This window comes from Alosa pseudoharengus, unplaced genomic scaffold (assembly GCF_046254945.1).
Source record: "Alosa pseudoharengus isolate Yale_2024_CS ecotype anadromous, Long Island Sound unplaced genomic scaffold, YU_APseudo_1.1 YU_APseudo_1.1_scf_14, whole genome shotgun sequence".
In the NCBI taxonomy this organism is placed as follows: Eukaryota; Metazoa; Chordata; class Actinopteri; order Clupeiformes; family Clupeidae; genus Alosa; species Alosa pseudoharengus.
Window position 1 is genome coordinate 35,149,620 of NW_027468609.1, and position 16,663 is coordinate 35,166,282.

At 45.0% G+C, this 16,663-nt stretch overlaps 1 protein-coding gene across 1 annotated transcript in view; it reads right to left on the reverse strand.

The window, feature by feature from the left end:
• cacna1bb (calcium channel, voltage-dependent, N type, alpha 1B subunit, b) overlaps positions 1-16,663 on the reverse strand; it is a 173,789-nt gene that overhangs the window by 155,807 nt on the left and 1,319 nt on the right. Inside the window, exons 2-5 of the mRNA XM_076284803.1 lie at positions 14,960-15,242; positions 11,508-11,768; positions 10,049-10,154; positions 6,899-7,038 (exon numbers count right to left, since the gene is read on the reverse strand). Of these exons, the coding sequence (XP_076140918.1) occupies positions 6,899-7,038; positions 10,049-10,154; positions 11,508-11,768; positions 14,960-15,242 (790 nt within the window). The remainder of the gene's footprint in view (positions 1-6,898; positions 7,039-10,048; positions 10,155-11,507; positions 11,769-14,959; positions 15,243-16,663) is intronic.

A 16,663-nucleotide genomic window follows, 5' to 3' on the forward strand; every position in this document is an offset into this window, starting at 1 on the left:
AGAGAGTTGGGGGGGGGGGGGGGGGGGATCCGGAAAGGACCAGGGGGCGGGAATCAAACCCGGGTCGCCGGCGTACAGTGCAGGTGCCCCAGCCAGTCTCGCCACGGCTGGGGCCACAGACAACCCATGTTAACAAAAGCATACCCTGACATGAATGGACGCGCACACACACACACACACACACACACACACTCACACACACACACACACACTCACACACACACACACACACACACACACACACACACACACACACACACTCACACTCACACACACACACACTCACACACAAAGAAAGTCTTCTAGGTACACACTGCAAGAAGGCTCAGTGTCTTCACCTTGACCTAGGCGGCGCCAGAGTTTCTGTGCCCTTTCAGTATCACACACTGAATGTTCAAGCTAAATCAATTCCCAAGGCCCTGTGGCCATAGCAGTGCATGAAAAACGAGAGTTCCCAGAGATACCTAATATGGAGTGCTATCGGAGGACAGTGACACGGTACAGTGTGGAGAAGCTTGTGTTACCCCCCCCCCCCCGTCACGGTTTCAGGTCGTGTTTTAAATACCGCGGTGGATCATCCGATACTGCTAACCTCTCGGGACATGGCGGCGCCGGAGGTGAGGTGACGTGGGGTCAATGGAGTGGGTCGAAGCACTGTGCCCCTTACCTGCAGGCTCAACCAACATTTTGAAACTCTCACCATGGCATAGATGGGCCTATAACCTTGGCAGCAGCAAAGGTCTTGGGTGATTAATAGCCTTCCTGTTAGCTCACCGTCCTGTTCATTTATCTCAAATTCTGGACAGTGAGCGTACAAAAAGACATTGCTGACATAATATGAGGTATATGGTACTGTACATGATGTAGTGGTGCAATAGACATGTGTTCTTATTCTCACACAAATATAAACCTTAATTCATTTGCCCAACATGTCAACACAGATACACAGTCTAAAAGTAAGGAGGATTTGCAAGTACACACACACACATTTTCTGCACTGTTGTTTCATAATCTTCCCAGAGCTTTGATCAACATTAACTTGAAGAAAGGGGTCTGTTCCCCAGGCACAAATACAAAATCAAAATGTTTGTCTGGTTGGTGCAAACGCTGAGCAATGAGCAACATAAAAGGCCATGCGAGCCAGAGAGAAAAAGAGAGAGGGGGGGGGGAACGGAGGGAGGAAGTGGTGTAATGAAAGAAAGTCAGTAGACAGCAGACAGACCGAAAGAGACCAGACCATAGCCAGACAACATATGTCCACGTAATGGCCCTCACAGTCACTCTGCAGATGGTCTAAGTGATGCAACACACAAAAACTCAGACAAAGATGCTCCAACAAGTGCTTCAAATGTGGAGTTATGAAATAAAAACACATCTCTTTGTGGAGCAAAACCAAACCAAACATGAGCCCCATAAAATACGTGACCCTTCCCTGGTCCATTTCCTTTTCTCATTTCACCTTGATTTTCCTGACCGGGGATCAGTTTGATTTGAAAGTGGACAGAGTGAGACTAAGGGCCAGATGACACCTCCCAGCTCCAGCGCTGTCACACTCCGGGAGTCGCTGCCCTCGCGAGGTGTTCCACTTCCCCTTAAGTGGAAGTGACATGCAACAAAGTGCTCTCTCCACTCCTGCCTCTGGCACACACCAATGCTTAAGACGGCTGTCCTTTCAATGCTCTCTCTTTCTCTCTCACTCTCTCTATCTCTCTTTCACTCCCTCCCTCCCTCCCTCTCTCTCTCCTGTGATCAGTGCTCCATTGATCATGCCTTGCAGCTGCAACGGGGCTGGGATCACTGTCTTATTAGTAACTCCTAATGTATGATGGGCAGGGCCGAAAGGTCCAGTCCTGCCCAGAGCCACACAATTACCAGGCTTTTCATTAAAGAGCAGCCGATCCGGTTAAGGCCGGGGTCACATGGGAGTCCGTCTGCTCTCTCCAGGGAGATGAAGGAGAGAGTACGGGGAAACGACGATGGAGGAGAACAATTACGCCAGAAACAAATCCCTTCTTAACACCACTTCTCACCTTCGCGAGCTCTGCTCCGGGTTTCATCAGTATCTGCCCACATCTCCCCACCAGACTGGGACATGAAATTATTTAATGGCATGCGTCAATATGTATTATTCTGTGAATCATAAATAAAAATCATCTTACTAATTATCATCTAAACAATTTACATTAATATTAAGAGACTAGCGTGGCCATTGAACCTCAACAATATATTTACTTTGACAGGATTCTGTATTTCCATATAGACTGGATCATGAAGCACCGGATGCTGACTGCTAGGCCAGGAGATTAGCCTTCTCCATCACTCCACCTTCAAGCAGGGACACTTTAAGGATATTTATGTCCGTTTCCTACACTAATTTGTGGACAAATCAATATCCAATGACTTGTCTGTAATAACGCCAGGTGAGATACTGTGCTGTCCTGGCACTGAAACATGTTATGTTTGAGAAGACATCGATCCATCCATTTGTGTGTGCGTGTGTGTGTGTGTGTGTGTGTGTGTGTGTGTGTGTTTGTGTATGTGTGTGTGTGTGTGTGTGACCGAGACATGTACAAATCCTCACACAAAGTAAATAAGAAACAAAGAAAAAAGAGGGGCATAAATAAATAACATTATGCACTTTCAAGAACAATGAGTTGATAATCTTTATCACCAGATCTACTCTCATATCATAACTACAACTGAGAACTAACCAAAGACTACTCTCATATTCTCACTTACATACATATACAGAACATAAAACAACCACCAACACACAGCGAGAATGGCCTGAAAGTCTTTCTCTTTGACATGCACACACACACACACACACACACACATAGATGAGACACAAGAGACTGCCCTACTCTGCCAAACTCTTTCTTATCCCTCCCATAACACTACAAAAGATACCTTCATTAGATTTTATCGCCAAACTAATCAAAGTGCTATTTCCACTACACAGTTCTCTCTCTCTCTCTCTCTCCCTCTTCCTTTCCATTCTCTCTCTTTCTTTCTCTATCTCTACACACTCCTCACTGTACCCTTAACCTTAAACAGGCTTAGTCTCAGAGGCTCATGTGAAATCCTGGATTCCATTAAAACTCATCCTACGCTAGCATCAGCATCAAGGATCAGACACACACACACACACACACACACACACACACACACACACACACACACAGGGGAAGGAGAGAGGGCATGAGGAGGATAGAGGTGAGAGACCGTGCCTCCACACGGAGATAAATCACCAGTTAGGTGTCGCTGTGGGACCCGGGGACGAATCCCTTAAGAGGTTTCACCTTGAACTGCGCAGTGCACTGGCGCTAAAATAAAAGATGTGTTCTGGAGGCTGAGGCAACCGAGACACGACATTGGCCCAATCGCCGCTCAGAAGGACAGAAATGAGAAGAGACACACACCGGGACATAAAAACAACAACACTGCAATCACCGTGTCTGAGAAGAGAGACGCTCGTCTTGTGTCAGAAGACGCAGCCAGAAACAACACGGAGTGGGAACACCTGAACAACCGGGACACGTGTTCTACCCGGGAGTGGCCTCTGTCCAAGCAGATGTTTGGCTGGTCTAGCAGCACACCCACGCAGTGCCTACCTGCTCCCCACTGCCAGGACAGTGGAATCCCGACCAGTAGGAATGGCTGAAGTGCCCTTGAGCAAGGCACCTAACCCCTCCCTGCTCCCCGAGCGCCGCTGTTGTAGCAGGCAGCTCACTGCGCCGGGATTAGTGTGTGCTTTACCTCACTGTGTGTTCACTGGTTGCTGTGTGTGTTTCACTAATTCACGGATTGGGATAAATGCAGAGAGCAAATCACGGGATCAAAAGAGTATATATACTTATACTTATACTCTTTCTCTTTGTGCTTCTTAAAACTCATTAGCTGTCTGTGCTCATTAGCTCAAGGTTAGCAAAAGGCTAAGATAACGGGCTGCCTCGTTTGGATGTCGGAGCCAAACACATTTGTTTTCATCTCTAGTATTCTCTTTTACAAATGCATAATCAAAGGCGTTGTCGTTGGCATGAAAACAGAGGTCAGGCAGTTCAGCCATTTCAGAAGGTGCTTTAGTATACACATGCACTGTTAGATGCGTGCTGATGAGTCAGCTAGTGGTTGCAATCGGTTAGCTGTGCCGGCAGAAAGCCAAGCTCCCCCCTTGCCAAGACTGTGGGCTGGATCCCCTTCAAAGAGGATGTCCGTCACGAGTGAGACTACTCTGTTTTGGCAGCGGCTCTCTTAGTTACAGCCGAGCCCCTGAGGGGTGCTCAACTCAAGACTCACTCAGGTGACGATTCAGGTGTGTGTTTGGTGTGCATTTGATGAGTGTGCGGCGAATGTGTGTGTGTTCCTGGATTTGCAACCACACAGAGAAAAACACCGCACAGGCCCATCGTGTGTCTCCTGCTTGCACCACACGCGGTGTTCCAGGGGAGATGACATTAGGAGAGGGGTGGCTGACGAGGGCCACAGGGGTGAGAGTGGAGAGGGTAGGTGACGCGGACGTAGAGAGGACACACAGACGTCAGGACCGCGGCTACCTGACTCCACAGGGTTGGCTGAGGATAACGCAGGAGCCGTTGTCCGGGCAACACAAGCCGGCAGTCTCCCAGGTGACCAAACTCCACCCCTTCCCATCAAACCCCTCATGGATTCACACACACACACAGGCACACACACACACTGAGTAGTGGCAGTTCGATGCCATGGGGTCACATGGCCGACCAGCACAATGGTTTCGTTATCTAACCGGTGAAATGATTACCTCGATCCTGCTGACCGTTTCGCGCAAGGTTTGTCTTCCTTTTGGCTGCTCTTTAGCTCTGCACTGCTGAGCCTTCATTTGCACAGCTGGGAACCATGAATCAGCTCAGCCCAATCTTTCTCTCTCTCTTTCTCTCCCTCTCTCCCTCTCTGGCTCTCTCACTCTCTCTCACACTCCCTTTCTCAGTCTCTGCTTTTCTGTCATTCCTTGGCCCTCTTTCACTCCTTCATTTGAGCCCGCTCTCTTTCCATTTTCATTACCTTTGGCCGGCCATTGGTCCTCGCGTTGATTTATTTGTTTGTTGACTCTCTGGAATGGACCATCATTTACTCAATAAATCCAATCCAGCCCCCTTTACGATGCAGAGGCCTGAGCAACAAGCAGCCACTCATAAATTGCGGAGCTCAACGTGGCACAGACGCTGAGGATGGGGATGCTGGATGGTGGGACCCAGAGGTCCTCACAAATACACACACAGACACACACACACTCACACAGACACAGACACACACATACACACTTTTTGAGTACAACGCCTCCAGTTTGTTGTCGGGAAATACAAGAGGCAAAGGAAAACCGCGGCGTCTGAACACAAGCCTGCATGCCTCGAGCAAATGATTAAGCAATATAGCACGAGCGAGAGTGGGATTGGTCATGGATATTCCCACGGGTGTTGTTCGGCCGTAGCCACGAGGCCGGAGGCCGAGTGGCGCAGGCAACAACAGCCGTGGGAATATCCATGACCAATCCCACGATCACGAGTGCTATATTGCTTTTATACAACAATTCTACCACAAACTAAATAATCTGAAAACACCCCATTATTGTTTAAAAATGTTAATTTCGACATCGTTCTTACGCATCAAAAAATAGTTCCCTTTTCAATAGACAGCGTCTTGGTTGCTAGGTAACCAACATTCCAGACCACTCGTTACGGGTCTTTGGTTTACATGTCTTCTTGAAAGAAATGTTGAAAGTCGGGCTGAAATCACATTCATATCTACGTTTGCTGCATGCATGTTACAAGGACACTGGGCCATGTCATGTAAGGGACATGGTACTGCAAAAAAACGGAAACATAGTCTACATTGCAGAACCACTCAACTTTATTAATGTATAGTGAATAAATGTTACACTACTGTGCACAGCCTGACGTGACGATGCTAGCACGTTAGCAGCGGTTAGCTAATTATGCTAACGTTAGTTATCTACAAGTCTCCTCCAAGTGACAATCATATTATACACAATGCTGGCAATGCTGATCTTCGTTTATCTTACTTACATTGAGTTGACTGTGTGGCTTAATCCACAGATGTGGTGAAGCACTGTTTCGTTATGGTTTGCTAAGGAGTAACCCATTGCTTGAAATAGTGGAGAGCTGGGTGTCAAATCTTCGCATTGTATCGCGGAGTGATTTATTATTAGCTGTGCTGACTGAATCTGAGTTGAAATGTCCAGGGATATTCCAACTCATGGAACGTCTCTCGGCCAATCAGAAACAAATAAATAGTTCCATAGAACCCAATTGTTGTATAAGTAAAAATAAAAGTGGAAAGGTTGCATTTTCGAGCGTTTCCAGGACAAACATGACTTGTTTGTGTGTCTTGGGGACAGTCATGATGTGACTGTGCTGACCATTATGACCATCAGCACTCATTTTTAAACATATTGCTCATTACAAGCAGCAGGCCTATGGCCCTGTCTGGTGTCAAAAAACAGCTGAAGGTAGCGAGCATGTTCTGACACCCCCAAGAGGGGACGAAACTCAGCTACATCCTCCACTGTCTAATGGCCTCGGCTGTCTCCAGTTGGGTAATAAGCAGAACAGCTAAAGGCAACGTTTGCTTGGGAAAACAGGGAGAACATACACACACACACACAAACACACGCACACACATACACACACTCATGCATACACAAGGATTTCAGCTCAGCAGTAACAACAATGACAGTCCTGTACTTTCCCCATGATGTCATCCATACACACACACACACACGCACACACACACACACACACACACACACGCACGAACGCATGCACACATACAGAGACACTGCGTACTCCATCTGTGGCATTTTTTCACCTCTGCACTAGAGGGGGTTGGGGGGGGGACTCACCCAGTGAGGACAACCACAAAGTCCATTACATTCCAGCCGTTGCGGAGGTAGGAGTCTTTGTGAAAGACGAAGCCCAGGGCGATGATCTTAATGCCGGCCTCGAAACAGAATATTCCAATGAAGTAGGGCTCTGTGTCGTCCTGTGGAGAGAGAGAAAGGGAGAGGGCGAGAGAGAAAAGGGAGATATGGGTGACTTTTTTTTTTTGTCCGAAAGGAAAAGAGAAGCTAATGAAGCGTGGAGGGGCCAGGGAGAGCAAAAAGAGATGGTCCCTTTCACTCTCCTCCGTGACACGCGCAGAATGGGTCGAGGAATATAGAGACCTCGCCTCAGATGAAAGGAAGAAGAGAAAGAGAGGGAGAGAGAGACACTGAGCAGAGGACAAAAACAGGGGGATCTCAGTAAAGGAGAGACGGAGGGGACGACACACATACACATGAGTGGCTAGTGGGATGGGTTGAACTGACCCTCTCATTGCCTTAAGTGTTTTTTTTTTCATTTGGTACCAGCATGCTGTAAACTGCTACAAGAGATAAATTGGATTGGCTCATGTCGCTAATTGAAAAGCCAATATTGCTGACAGACGAGCATCTTGAAGTGATTCCTCAGGTAGCACCTTGCAACGTGCCTGCTGTTTAACTAGTTGGAAGGCTGCCCACAGATTGTTGCCGTGTGTGTGTGTGTCTGTGTGTGTGTGTATGTGTGTGTGTGTGTGTGTGTGTGTGTGTGTGTGTGTGTGTGTGTGTGTGTGTGTGTGTGTGTGTCTGTGTGTCTGTGTGTCATGTGTGTGATGTGTGTTTCTATGTGTTTGAATGTGTGCTATCATCTTCCTATATGACTGTATTCAGTGTGTGTGTGTGTGTGTGTGTGTGTGTGTGAGTGTGTACAAAACGTTTGTTCGCTGGCCAGCCTGAATGTCAGCAAAGCCCCCCGGCCCAAGGTACGCAGTCACAGCAACACACTGAACACGCACCGCTTCTGCTGGTATGCCAATTACCATCTGAAAGTACGAACACACTCACTCACTCCCCGCAACATATACGGTCCAGCAAGGGGATATACAGCTTGGTTACAGGTCTGAACCACCAACCCCACACATCCAAACACTATTTGAAATCCCTTAGAAAGTCAGACAATTTTGTCTTCACATCCCAGGCAAAGCTTGAAACTTGAGACAAGCAATTATAATTTTCATATCTGTGCAAGTAACAGTCAGTACCCTCAGCAGCAGAAGAGCCTGAACACACTGCTGCCTTGAGTGCACATTAACTGTTCAGAGCATCTTGCATGAACAAACTCTGAATAATGGCTGAAACGTGTTCACTCAATACCAAACAAAGAAGGCAAACAGGCCGCCTCGTGTAATCTCAGACTTATCAGCGGGGGGCAAATGAGGGACGCGAGGGATGAATTAATGATTCTGGGAGGTGCGTCGCGTGGAAACATCTATCGCCTGAAGACGGCCGGTGCTATGAATTATGGGGATTTTTTGTTCCAGGAAGGGCCTAATAAGTAAAAGAAATGGAAAAAGCAGACTTGTAGAACAAACAAGTCCTTAGTGTGCTCAGTCACCCATAAACACACACACACACACACACACACACACACACACACACACACACACACACACACACACACACACACACACACACAATCACCTGTTCTGGATTCCATTTCCATACCATTGAGGCCATTGATGAAAAGCTGTGTTCTGGATGTACAATCAATCAGCAGAAACAGGAGACTGCTTGCTCTCTCCCCCCACCTCTTATCAACATCTTTATGTGTCAAGAGCCTTGTGGTTTCCTTGCGCCATTTGCAGAGGTTTCACCATAATTGTGCCACTAATTGCAGCCATGAGCAGGTGGCCTAGTTAGGGGGGAAAACGCCCCCTCTGACTGACCTCACAAATGGTGAGAAAAGAGGTGACTCAGTAGAGCCCAATGCCACGCACATCAGCACTGAAGTGTTTAACTTGACAAGCATTCGGTAAACGATGGATTTTATTTAGTGCCGCTGACAAAAATAGAACTGAATCGTAATCGATGGTGGCGGTGGCAAAGGTCGGCGCTAGTTTGTGGGATTGTATTGAAAACAATGGAATCTAATGTAATCGAACGTTGTAAGTGGAGTGCGCCATCGACGTCTATGTGCGGAGGCCGAGTTTGTCTCAAAGCATAGCAGGTCAAACTACAACCACGGCTACGTCACTGTGTCCCATCAAGACAAGCGCTGCTCAAGACAGTTATACAACGAAAGCAGAGGTCTACATGAATGCTTACAAAGCTCTGCACAGCATTCCATGGCCAGCCACTTCAGCCAGCCACTTAGCCAGCCACAATGTCTTTTGCTGGTCACTGGAGAGGGTTGCTTGGATGACTTCCGCTCTACTCTGTTTGACATTATGTCGTTATTGTTGTGTTGAGCTCAGAGGCTCTACGGGCAAAGGGTTCAATTGGCAGTCTTGGCGGTGCGAGTAAGCCAGGGATGGATCAAAGCCATCCCAGCGTGACGACGCGGAGGCTAGCTGAGAGCCAGCAGGGACACATGTGTCAATGCTTCATGGAAATGCTGTGCTAATGAGCCTACCAGCCAGGCTGCGCCACCCCCGTGGACCCGGGAGGGGAGGAGGGGACTGTGGCCCAGGCGTCAGCCAGAGCCTGGGCACTCACGGTGGGACCGGGGGTTCCCTTTTAATGGGCTCTCTGGTCACCAGGCGACACTGGTGCAGCAGCGAAAAATGATCAATGCGTGTTGCTCAAGATGATGTGTGTGGGAGTTAAGAGAGAGACAGAGAGATAGAGAGTGAACGAGTGAGTAAAAGAGAGTAGGAGAGAACCAGTGTTCCTGTTGAGATGGGCCTCCTCCCTTCCCCTTCCCCCTTTCACCCTATGATCCACCTTACTATTCTTAAACACCTAAATGACCTTCAAATTCAGATAACAAGCTGTAAGACAGATCCATTACAACATGAATTAAATATTCCATCTAGGTTAAAGGGCAGGCCTACACATCAGAAAAAGAGGGAGAAGACCAGAGCAACAGATTTAGAGGAGAAGAAGAGCAGGTGCCAGGAGAGAGAGAGAGAGAGAGAGCGAGAGAGAGAGAGAGAGAGGCAGGCCAGAGAGTGGGAAGCCTCCTGCAGTGCTTACCAGGCGCTCGGACATGGGGGTCTTGTCTCCCGATGGGAGGTGCTGCTCTAGGGCCAACACGATGCAGTTGGCGATGATAGTGGCAAGGATCATGTACTCAAATGGAGTGTGAAGGTCAAGGAAGGACAAAGAAAGACACAATCTGGACACATAATATTGCATTGCACTCAGAGGAGGACAGGACATAAGAACTAACTCAATGTAGTATCCTAACTAATGTATTGCTAATTACTAATGTATTGCACAGCAGATCTACTGATAAAGGTAAACAATAATCAAATATATGACTGTACAAATGGGCACTGCAATGATTGTAAAAGCTATGACAATGCCATTAGGACATAATCCACCTATTAGCGAATCTTCTATCTTCTAAAACAAGTTCCAAGAAAGGTTGCAGTACTTAGTACAACTAAATGTCTTTACTTTTAACTTATTATGTGGTGAGTATGCTGATTTCTAGGGATTCAGGCACGATCCATTTTCCAATCCATTTTACATGACCATTCCCCTGAGGTTACGTCTTTATGGAATTGCCACGTAAAGCTCCATTAACTTCCTAAGTCGCACCCCGAATGGCACACATACACAGTGTGCTCCATTTTTTCATATACCATCAAAAGCTGTCCGCTTGGCCACAGGAAATAAATCTGTATGCAGCTTTGATGTATACATTGTTTTAGGTTCCACTACGACAATGAACTGCTAAACGACGCTCCGACTTGACGTTAGGAATTTCAGTACCCTGGAGAGCGCCTCGAGACTTACTGCCTTCCTTAAATTTATCGCGCGATCTAAAATATGACTGCCAAGTTCATTCCAACGCAACACTTCACGAGATAAAACTTAGGGGTTAAAGCTCACGGTACTTGAGACTGGTTTGCTGTAAGTGGCATTTCAGAAACTGCCAGTGCCGTGGGATTAGACAACTAGCATGAACTCTACAAGTAGCTTGTTGTAAATTTAAATGTGAGGTAACTCGTGGAGGTTGACACCTTATAAACATAATTTGTTAAAATGTTAATTTACATCAAGACTAAACTAGCGTTATATGACATCCTGTGAATTTAGGATGTGAAATCTCATTATCAGAAACGATTGCCCGTGACAATGAAGACATCTATAGGCCTGTTTTCTTCGAAAGCACGACAGAATTAACTGCAATAAAGCTTGAGACAACTGCTGTGGTACCACCCAAACCCAATGCTTGCTGCGAGAGTCTTCGCCTATTAGATACCTATGCATTGACACAAACTGGTATTTTGAATGTTAGGTATCTTCTTATGTTGGGTACACTGTTATGAAGGTAACATTACAATGATGCAAAATGTCGGTTTTACAGAGACTGGAACCATGGGTCAAATTTGACAGATCTTTTCTCACACAGATAAGCTTGCATCACTCAAATCACTTGCAACCTGTTATCATTTTGACGGTATTTTTTAAATGGAAAGGATATGGCCATTCGGTAATTCTCTTAGCATACTTCCTTATGACATTGTCCTCGCTAAAAATAAACAAGGAGCGATTGACAGTGAAGCAATTCTGTTTTGTCTGTTTGGGGTTGTACAAAGCCATTGTCCTGGCTCTTTGAGCCATCGACTGCTTGTACATCCTCTGGCCGCCTGGGGGACCTCCCGCTCGGGCGCCCCCTCTTCCAGCGCCCGGCGGACCTCCGCCTCCATAGCGGGTGGGTAGATCATCTCCAAAGCGAGCCATTCTAGAAATGAACAGATCCAACAAGGAATATCCAAAAAGACATTAATTACAATAGGCAAGAGAAGCATCACAACGCACACACTTGCAAAGACCAAGAGTCTCCATCAGTGTATGCTGTTCCGTGTGATGTGACAACAGGAGAGAAATATTGGATTGTGTTCTCTTGATTGTATCTCTTCTTTCTACACCTCCTCAATCCATCATTCGGCGTAATACGAATAAATCGTAAAGTTCGCGTGCTTGCGTTCCAAGTAAACCACACTTCATTGACCCATAGGAAAAGCAAATTAATTCATTCTATATATCAGAGGAGGATATTCCAGGTCGAAAAATGACCAAACCGAAAGGTAAACGTGTTCATGGTAGAATGTCATTCAGGGAGAATGTCAATTTTGCCATATTAAAAAAAAGGTACAAACTACTCCAATATCGTCGTAAATCTCCGTTCTTTTGGTGACTCCAACTAAACAAGGCTGTATGGCAAAAAATCCCTTCTTCACGAGCAAAATGTGAATGAATTACAAAACACTCAGAAGCGTCTTCCTCCGTACTTCCACTTGGCCACTTGCGATGTACAAATGTAGTCTATTGAGTAGGCACTGGTCCTCATGAATAGACACATGTGACTGAAATTAGCCTATCGGCAAGGCCACCTGCACAACGATTCTCCACCAGAATCGGGAGGAGGGATTCTCCACCACATCCGATCAATACAAGCTTATTTATAACTCTTAAGTTACTCAGCTTCCCTATTCTGCGTTTTTTTTTTAGCGTAATCTTGCAATAGCCTGTTGGGGGTCAGGACCATACCAGCTCTGTTTTCCGCCGTCTCTGACAAATTTGAATGCCACAGGTGCGTGCACTGAGCAGGCTACAAAGCAGGAAAAAGTACAGAAAAGCTATAGATTTTCAAATATTGTGGAGAAGTAACACACTGGTTGGCATCAGCCAGGAAGACGTGACACATGTAGGCTACAGTCAAAAGATGGGGTTTATCAGGCAGTAAACTCGCAGCATGAATTAATGCTGCACTCAAAGGCTAATAAAGAGAATTTTGTCAATCAAATGTCATGCAGGTTATTTTCTAATGTTTTCACGCACGCTTTAGTCTAAATTAATGACGAAATAAACAATTGCATACTCTGATTAATCCAACCGATAGGCCTACTGCATGTAATTGATATACGATGAAAACGACATCAGGTAAACTCTTAACATTAAAATGTAGGCGATTTGTTCTCAGAGCACATTTTCTCAGGCGTGCTTCCCGTCATAGCAGGAGCCACAGACACATCATGTGGTCTCAGCGCAGTCGAGCACATGAAGAGTAAGGAAGGTACATCCTGGCACAGTGTGATGGGGTGTGGATATTAGACAGACATGCAGGATGTGACGGCCGAGATACACCTATGGATAAACCACAGGCTGAACTAAAGGACACGTTTCTCACGTCTAGTAGCACCACTACACACCCAAGTATCCAAATAATCTATATGCAGGCTGTATTGGAAACTAGAGCTGGTCTGCACACAATAACGCTTAAAAATGATGCAGAGGAGATATAAAATGCATTAGTAGCCATCGCCACCATTGAAACGGAGTCGTGGATTATTGACAATTGATTTAATGGTGACAGTTTCCTGTGGCGGTGTCATAGGGCGCACTGCAAAGTGCAAAGTTTTATCTAAAGTTTTATTAAAGTAGCCTACTTTGTGGAAAAACAGACTACAGTACATGCACTACAGAAGTCTACAATAAAGTTGACCCGATATCAACTCTTCCAGGTATTGGAATCATTGGATCATTTTCACCACAACTGTATTCATTGCACGTCAATTTGATCCCAAGATGCGACCTTATTCAGAACTTATTGAAACCCAGAAAGAGCATGCATTTCATCAGCTAGCTCAATGTAATCACACGTATGCCTAATAAAAACGCATTGGTAAACACATACTATTTAAAATATAGCCTCGGCCTACTCTGAAATATTGAACAGCACTTATTCAGTTATCTTATTCATGCTAAGATGTGGGTCTTGTGTAATTGAATGCAATGTGGATTCCATGTTGCAATAGAATGATATCCTTTTGGTACATTATACGCATTTTTCCAACAGATGTCATTCGTCATCATTATTATAAACCCATTGGCTGTCTTTAAGGTTATTTATTAGGCTACGTTCTGATGACCACAAAGGCGCTTAGTAATTATCTTTTCACCAGGAGGTCTACGTGAGATATCCTGAAACCCCTTAGCCTTCATTTAGATTTAAGGTTTCGTGCGCATTATGTCCGCTGTCACTCAGTTCTTCTCCTGAGGCAAAACTCGGTTGGAGCCGGTCGACTAGGAGGACAGAGACACATCTCATCAAAACTAAACTACTTCCAGTGATTATTCACGTAACCCTAGCTCCACAATCAGATACATAGCCTACCGGGGTGCAGATATGAACATGGCAATTTAACTTCATTTAAAAATGACACAATTCTCAAGCCTAAACATATCGTTTGTCATTGAAGTGAGTCAGTGCGCGAAAACATTCGAGATTATAAAAACAAACTCTACTCCATCTCGTGGTTGTTCAAGTGTAGTGCAGTGCTACCCTAATAGAGGAATCAGTCGACGTCCAACTTGATGGTCCACAAATAGTGGTAGCAAAGACTGAATGCATTACAGCGCAGGAACCAAAGGGAGGTATGGTAGTAGTAGGGGTTATGTATGCTGGGATGTCTAATCATCACCGATAGCCTGCCATATAATATGAATAGCATGATTTCAAAGTTGTCTAAATGGTGCAATCAAACCAGCTTCCTGTATTCCTTATCATTTTAAAATATTGTGGGATTTTTCATCAGCTCGGTTCCATTAATGTCCGCTCTTGTCCTGTACATTAAGGCATGCATGGCTACTGAAATGGCAATTTAATGTGAAATCAATAGTAGGCTGTGCGTCATTCAGAAACGTCTTCTAGTACATTAAGAATAACCATATGACTTCACAACACGTTGCAGCAGGTGGAGCAAAGTTAACATAACAGCTAACATAACATTACAGATGTTAGTTCACTACAAATCTTAATTTACGTTTCCTCAGAAAAGGACAGTAGGTTTTTAGAACTTCGAGGTTAGTGTGTACGTTGTAGTAGAGAAAACTTGAGGTAAAAAAAAGGGGGGGGGGGTTATGGCCTACCTCCCAGACCATGGCCTGTCGATGTCCTCAGAGAAAGCCTCGTGCGCATCGACGATATTTGGAACATTTTTGCTATGGAATGACCCTTCGAGTTCATAAATTGTGTCGTAGTATATTGGTTCTTCGGTGCCCACGTCAGACTCATCCAGGCTGTCGTCGTTCTCGCCGGGCCCAAACGTGGCGGTGTGTCTCTCTCTGTTGGATGTGTCTGTGCGAGACCACGAACTGTACTCTGCGCCCAAGGTCAACATCCGCCAAGCACCAAATGTGGCTGACCTCACAGCTTCAATTAAAAAACCGAGACAGCATTAGTAGCCTATACACTATCTACAAGTTATATCTATACGTTACATGGTCAATTTATGTAAAAATACTTACAGTTTTTTTACAATTGTTTACACACGTTTTAAAAACTCTGTGTCTATTTTTCCAAACTCCACACACAAAACCCACAACTGCTCACACAAAATGCAAAATGCCCCAAATCTCCAGCAAAATGACACACAACATTCAAAATGTCAAAAACACATGTTTAAAGCAAACATTTGCCTCACATTACAAACACTTTTGTCATAATATGACATTTTGGATACATCATGTACACACTGTTGCTCAAAACCTAAAGCTCTTCTGTCTTAGGCTTTCTATATGTATTTCCATACAAGAGTGAAAGTTACGGTATCAACAAAGAGAAGTTGAAATACACAGTAAAAATGCAAGCTATATTGAAACCAAAAATAGTGATTTTTCCCAAATAATTTGCTGTTGTGAATACAGTATTTTACAGCAAACAAGAAAAAAAGCAAAGAAGAATACAGTGACCACCAGATGTACATGGAGTTTTGAAAACACTGATGTAGTTTTTTTTCTAAAGACAAGTGTGTGTGTGTGTGTGAGGGGGGAGGGGTCGTGTACAGTATGTATTCATAGGCCTATAGACCCTTTCAACTGCAGAAACAAACAATTCTACAGTAAGCGTTCCTAAGGCATTTCTGGAGGCACAGAAAAATGTATTGAGCTAATGGTACTGTAACATGGGGACAAACAAAAATAGAGTAAAAAGACAACTTTTTGTAGAACATTACTGTAAGCTAAAGTCCGATTACTGTATTTGCTCTATTATATCTATATAACTATTCATAGACCTATACTAAGGCAATGATTGGATGGTGTTCAGTAAAGTAAAGAGTGTTTGCACATGTGAAGAGAAAGAGTGAAGCACTGGTGATTTAGTGTGGCATTTTGATGGGTTGTGTTTGAAGAACGAAATCAAGTTACTTCCTGTTAGATTTTTGTGTGTTAGGTAGAAAATTGTGTGTGGTGTTTTGCAAAATGTGTTTTAGTCAATTGAAAACTGAGTCAAACACTGAGAATTAGTGTATGGTTTTGCAGATTTGGTGTCAGGTTATGATGTTTGGAGGACATGTTTAGAAAATTGTGTGACAAGCAAAGATTTAGTGTGTAAGCAGTTGAAAAAAACTGTAATAGCAGGTGCAGAAAGACAACATTCCCGCACACAGACACCTACACTCAGACACACACACACACACACACACACACACACACACAGCAGGCCCAGTTAGGAGGACACAGTTAAGGTACATAGCTACAATTATTACATTAGGGTCCAGTAGACCCAAACATCTTATATGTAATAGTTATGTGTAGGGGCGGTGTACCGTGTGCAGTCATTGAAAATAAGTT